Here is a 6862-nt window from a genome sequence, read left to right on the forward strand (position 1 = left end):
AATAAATCTGCAAAAATGTCAACGATTCTGTGTTTTTCTGTCAATATGGGGTGCTGTGTGTACATTAATGAGGAAAAAAAATTAACTTAAATGATTTTAGCAAATGGCTGAAATATAACAAAGAGTGAAAAATTTAAGGGGGTCTGAATACTTTCCGTACCCACTGTGTATATATATATATATATATATATATATAGTTTTGTATATAATTTATATATATATAATTAATATAAATTATATATATAACAACACCGCGCCACCGACGGTAGTTGGTCCATTACCACTGGGGTGGTAAAAATCTGCCACCGTCACAGCCCTACCGAAATTCCTGTGCTCACAGGGGTCCCTTAGCCCCCTTTGCCCACTGCAGGCAACCCCTTGGTTTGCCCTAGTGTGCTCTAATACTGCAGTAGTACATCAGCCTTGCCTTTTGTACATGAAGAGAAAGAATGAAAGCCTGTAGGGTAAAACTTAAGGATGGCCTTTAGATTTGGTGTTGCCTGGCCACTGCACTAAATGAAAGGAAGGAAGGGGGGAAACAGGTTAAGACCTGGGAGGGGGAGAATAGTGCAGGAATGCTTTCGCCCCTCAACATTCTGCACTATCTGTCAGCTCAGGTTAGTTTAGTTTGGGCTGTGCAAGAGCGTCAGGGTGGAGCTGTATTTTAGCAGAGTGAGAAAGAAAGAACAAGGAAGGGTGCTCAAATTCCTCCCCTTGATCATTTAATCCGACCGAAAGCAAATGCTCCCGGCTGCTGTGTACATACTGTGGCGATGTGAAATGTCAAGATCTCAGTCCTCTTTGTCCTGGCCTCCCTGGTGCTTAAACACTACCAAGTTCTTTTCCTTACCCAAAAGAGACAGTTTTGCTTCTGTGCAGATTGCTTGATCAAGTGCCCCAGGGCTTTCACCATGTCACTACGGTGCTCAAACCTGCCCAGCTCGACCGGGGGTTAAATAATTAATTCCCCCTCCTTGCTCACTGCCAACAAGCGTGTAAGAAACCCCCCAGGCCGACTATCCTTAGCTGCTCATCAGGCGGGGGCCATGGAAAGCCATATCCGATGCCTTTTATTGCTCCTAGTATGCAAATTGTGGTCATTTGAGACCACAGCTCCCTGCAGGGTCATTGATGCCATCGTATCAGAAATGCAATGGAGATGTCAGGGTTTGACCGCTCCCCTGGTTTAGTTCTTGCTAGGGGTGCAGATGGCTGAACACAATGCCTGTCCTGTGCTGTGCACCCACTCTGAGCTCCTCCCAACCCAGAGGCAACACTGGCGTCTATCCCAGCTCTTTGGAAGTTAGCTACAGCTGGCTTATAGAACAGGAGCACCTACTGATCACAGAGTACAGAGAACTATAAAAGTGTGTTTTGTTGGGGAGCAAAGCAAGTCACTCTGTTTGAAGATCCTGAGGGGTTTTGGTTCGACAGAGCAAGTGCTATAAATGGCTATAGATGGGTCAATGACCTATAGAAGTGCCCACAATAACGAAATTCTTTTTTTTAATCTAGTTTTAAACACGTCATGTTCTTAGGAATGTACTCTATCTGTCTGTCTATCTATCTATCTATCTATCTATCTATCTATCTGTCTGTCTGTCTGTCTGTCTGTCTATCTATTCAAGTTTCAATTTAATGACAATTTACTTATTTGTTTTCTGCATGTTGGTCACACTACATGAATTACCTTTGTGGGCAAAAGTAATTTTGTTGCAGTATTTAATAACATTTTTAGTTCTAGGAAGTATCAATATTTTTAATACTTTACTATTATTTTATTATTATTAAACATTTGAAATATAAAAAAATAGTTTTTTTGTATTTTGATATCAGGACAGTTTGGGACAGTTTCTCCTTTTTTTGACAATTTTTACTTATATGCCTCCAAAAATATATTGGAATACATTTTAATACCAAAATTAAAAACATGTTCATCATAGAGAAGGAGTATGTAACTTACTGTACGTGTGAATTGCATTTTAAATATATTTTTGGTAAATTAATGAATATGGATGAAAAATAAGTATTAGATGCCAAAGTTTGATGTCTGACACTCTGTGACATATTTTTGTGTGACTCCCTCCTCCGCTGCCAAGACATCTCCCCTTGATGCAGAGTGATTGCAGCACCCAGACTCGAAAAGATCACAGGACTTATCAAGGCAAACAAACAAACAAGTCAAAGACAAGTGTTAATTAAGCTGATCTTTAATGGATCAATGGTAAAAGGGAAGCTTGCAGAGACTGCCTGATCACTGTAGTGTGGGCCGACACATTGGGTTGGGCTTAATGTTTACCCAAAACCCTGCTCAACTGACCTAATACCTGCAGACAGGCCAACAGCCTCATCGATTGGATGAAAATCCTCCCTCCATTGCACTCTCTCTCCTCATTCTTAATCCTCCTCCTTTCCATTTCCCCCCTCACGTGGCCGTCAGCACTCGGTCTGAATCTTTCTCCCTCTATGAGGGGATCAATACATTCTCATACATCAGCTCACTCCCTTCAAAAAGCATGAGCCGAGTGCAACATCCCATCTTTTGTTCACCAGTACACTGCTACTTTTTAGATTCCAGGGGGATTTTTTTGTGTAATCTCTTCCACCCTCTGTGGCTTGTTCTCATTTGCCTGTTTCTCTCTTTTTCTATGTTCCTCCGAGGCCTCCGTCATGAGGCCGTATTGAGGAGGAGGGGCGTGGGTGGATGCAGGGGCTGGGGGAGGGGGCTTAGAAAGGAAGGCCAGGTGTATATCTCATGTGCGGGCCCGAACAGCTGTGTGGCAGGAGGCGGGGCTGGGGTTGTTTTGTCCTTTCCTCCCCCCACTCCTTTCCCCTGAGGCTCGGGCAGCTCGTCACAAGCCTTTTTTGCCCCAACCCCCCTAATTTGAGCCGCAGGCCTGAGAATGTTGAGTGTGCGGTGAGGACACTGCAGCACACACGGCTCGCTCTGAGACAATGCATCATTGGCATAGGGGCGAAGGAGGATGAGGGGAGGAAGGGAAGGGTAGAGAGGGCGAATGCAGGGGGGAGGGGCTTTTTCTGTCCATGATGTTCACTTGCAATCGTCGCTGGCAGCAAAATAACTCCCTGTTCTTGTCCACACATCCCCCGTATGTGTATGTGTCCAAACCCTAGCGCAGGGCGGGGTCTTGGAAGCAAGGGACAGAGAAGGGAGAGCTTTTGCCTTGCTTGTTCTGCCTTTGTTCCTGGTGTATCCCAGACCCCCACCACAGCCGTTCACTCTTTTGCACTCACGACAACCCAAGCGGATCTGTTGGGATGGCTTTAGGCCGGCCGGCCAGCCACGCCATAGCCTAATAATAACCCCACTAAATGGGTGCATTGAGTCTCCCCCTCAGGCAGCCATGTTTATCCTGATAATGATGTGGGGGTTGTTCGAAACATTCAGGTTAAGTTCGTTTTTCCTTGCAGCACAGCCCCCAAGCTGTACCAACATAGCAGTGATGTGTTTTTACAGTGTCCGTGGATCTGGTTGGAAGGGCGACCATGTGGGAAAGGACATTGGCAGGGGCCACAGATTCTCACAAAGAACAAAAAGGAACTTGGCTTAGTAGCCAAGGGTCTGCCTTAATGTCTTTGAGACCATTGTGAGCTTCATACAATACCTTGACAGTGGCATGCCGTGACCAGTGCTGTTAATGAGCTCCTCTGCTCTTTTTCTCCCATATTTCTGTAGTTCAGTCCCTTGGGGCACCGCAGCCTCATGTAGCAAGTTTTTTTTTTTCCACCAGCCCCAGTTGGTATGCACAGAAGAGCTGACAGGCTGCAAGGTGAGGTGGTTGCCCTACTTTTGAGGCCTAGAGTTGCAGGGAGACTCTTTGAAAGGGCAGATGAAGGAGAAAAGCATTAGCGTAGAGACCCTTTCTGAATAGTGTATCTGTCGAGCTTGTGCAGTCAAACAAAGACCTTCATAACCCATAAAGTCCTATTAGACCAGAACCTCTCTAATCATGCTAAAATGCCAGAGCAAGCCCCAAATCTCATTTGTCTAACCAGGTTAGGAAGGAACTGTTTGGCGGATCTCTGCTGTTGATGTTTGTACAGCCTGTTCTTTCTCTACGAATATCCAAATGATTAAAACTACCACTTACATTTATAGCGCACATCCTTCCTAGACAGCTCAAACCCGCCCACCATGGAAAGGTATTAAGTACAGGGGGAAATTGAGCCCACACGAAATCCCGATTTCAATTTGATATGGAGAGGTGGATGAAATTGATTAGCGAATGAGAATATGCATCTGCTCTCTTTTTCTATTGCATTCTGGGTGGAATTCCAGAGCATGTCTTTCTCTCTCTCTACCTCCTTGTCTGTCTTTCTCTCCAGAGGCATTGGGGAGGGGTGAACTGTGTGTGCGTATGGGGGTGGGGTCTTGGTATTGGGGGGTTGGGTGGGTGATTACTCGTTCAGTTAGCTCAGGCCAGGAAAAGAAAGGGGGAAAAAAGGGCCCGACTTACTTCGCTTACAATTTCCATTCGTTTGCATTTTCTATTGAAAGCCAATAGCAGTGTCCTCGCCTGGAGATGGATTGCTGCGCTAGAGCTAAGGTTTAATCAATAGATCTTTTTAATTTGCCATCGATCCATGTTAAAAGTTACTGCTGCTGTTGCTGTGTGTGTATGTGTGGTGGAGCACACGCGATGAAAGATAGTCTATGCTCGGGATTATTGACATTCTAGCCGGCTATTTCATTATTTAATTCTGGGATAGTTCCTAATGGAGCTGGCTAATAGATTGTGGTTTCTTTTTCTCTTCCATTCTCTTGAATATATTTATAAATGAAAGGTTTAGGGTTGAGCTGTGGAGTGGAAAACCCCCTCGTCTTTTTTCCCCTTAATTGGTGCATTAGCCGCTAAAACCCTAGCATTGTTTGTGAGATTAGAAAGTGCAAGGTATTTGCTTCCTGTTAAAGAAACAACAAAGTCGAGATCGTATCTCTTGGAAATGCGTGTGCGCATGCACGCGTGGGCGTCCATCTCCTCACGGGAGTGTGGGTTCCTTTGTGAGAACACACTTCTCCCTTTTACGTATCTCAAGGGCACGCCTGCCAGGACGTTTTGAACCGTTTCTGATAAGGGAAGAGCGGACTTGTTGATGCATACTGGGATGTCTCTTCTGAAATGAGACAGCAGTGGAGAGTGCTTATTTCTGTACCGATTTAAAGAGAGAGAGAGCAATGGGGTGGGGGTAATTGCAGCATGCCTTTTTAAGAACATCAGTGTCACCGCTCAGACTTGAGTTTATTTATCCAGCGCCCGGCCTTTGATAACATTCAGCAGGATCAGCAGTCGGGATCCAAAGCACTGAGTCATTCTGTCCTAGACCAAATATGTATATTGCACCAGCGTTTCCCCACTGAAAAGGCTAGCATAGATAGTCACCACCTTATGTTGTGTTTTGGATGCTAGTCATTAGCATGGAATGCTCAAATGCAGATTCTGTCTTTCTTGGTCAACCAGTTTGCCAGAAAGCCTTGGTGTGCCAGCTAGGGATGAGTCAGTGGTCAGCTAGTCATTCAACCACCTTTTCTTTTTCCCCAAGTTTGTTACCCCTGAAAGTGCTGCAGCATTCAGATAAACATCTTTGGCTGTTGCATCACAATGTTTTTGAGTCCCAAAAGTGTTGCAGTTTTAAGATGGTGTATGATCCATCTTAAGACACCTGCATTCTGTTTTAGTCTGTTGTGTTCTGGTCAGCTAGTTGTTTAGGCAAACTTTGATTATAGAACTATGTAATTTTGCACATTCTTAGCATCTTTTAGCTAGCTTAAACTACCAGTAACAGTTAACCTGAACCAAAAAATGCAAAGAGTCAAAGGCTTGACTCTAACTGTTGTTGCTTTTCCTTCTTGGTTCCTCAGGTGACCGACTGCGTCAGACAGAGAACCGAGCCACACGCTGCAAAGTAGAGCGACTGCAGCTGCTCATGCAGCAGAAGCGTCTGCGCAGGAAGGCCCGGCGAGACTCCCGTGCCCCGTATCACTGGCTCCCCAACCGCAAGGCTGGACGGAGCAACAGTAACAGCAGTATGTCTAGCGAAGGCTCCCTGGACCTAGACTTTGAGGACTCTGTGTGGAAGCCCGATGTCAAAGCTGATATGAAATCAGAATTCATCATGGCCTGAAGCAGCAACAGTTGCGCTATCCTCATCAAGGAAGACTGGGGTTTATATTTTAGAGAGGAGAATTTCCGAAGACTGTGTCTGACGACGCACAGAATCTCGTAGGCTTCACTCCTTGTCTATCCTGTGACCACGAAGACTTTTACACAAAGGAAGATTCACAGACTTTTACTTACCTTACGTCCTCGATAGACTATGATCTTGGAATAGACTAAATTTTCAAATGACGATGTTTGGATATGGATTGGACTGATGAATATACAGAGTTTGGACTCAGAACGTCCAAGACGTAAACACAAATCAGCATAGCAGACGTCATCGGTGTTGGGATTTGTTTTTCTCTTTCCTTTTTTTTGTTTTTCTTTTCACCCCAGGGGGAAGATCCATGCAGGCCAAATACAGGCACGATGAACTAACAAAAATCAGATATTGATCCTACTTCCTCCTTTTTTCATTACGAATGGGTATTCACGGTTCAAGAATCATTTGAAGGGGGTTACCTTGTTAGTTTTTAAGTCCTGTTTTTCTTGAATCATGATGATTTATGAAACAAAATATGTAGCATTACCCACAAAGCATTCAGGTTTTTTATCTTGTAGACGAGGAGGGTTCATTTGCACACACACCTGTGATTTAAAATAGACAATATCATAACATAACCAAGAGATGGCACAGTGCATGTTTAGTATATAAATATATAAAAAAAAAAAAAAAAAAACGT

At 44.4% G+C, this 6862-nt stretch overlaps 1 protein-coding gene across 2 annotated transcripts in view; it reads left to right on the forward strand.

The window, feature by feature from the left end:
• Positions 1 to 6839, forward strand: part of LOC107687715 (midnolin-like) — a 23010-nt gene extending 16171 nt beyond the window's left edge. For both annotated transcript variants that reach the window (XM_016485162.1, XM_016485163.1), the window contains one exon: positions 5882 to 6839. In XM_016485162.1, the coding sequence (XP_016340648.1) occupies positions 5882 to 6144 (263 nt within the window). In that variant the 3' untranslated portion in view covers positions 6145 to 6839. The remainder of the gene's footprint in view (positions 1 to 5881) is intronic.
• The last annotated feature ends 23 nt before the right edge of the window (positions 6840 to 6862 follow it).

This window comes from Sinocyclocheilus anshuiensis, unplaced genomic scaffold, assembly GCF_001515605.1.
Source record: "Sinocyclocheilus anshuiensis isolate Anshui unplaced genomic scaffold, SAMN03320099.WGS_v1.1 scaffold305, whole genome shotgun sequence".
In the NCBI taxonomy this organism is placed as follows: domain Eukaryota; kingdom Metazoa; phylum Chordata; class Actinopteri; order Cypriniformes; family Cyprinidae; genus Sinocyclocheilus; species Sinocyclocheilus anshuiensis.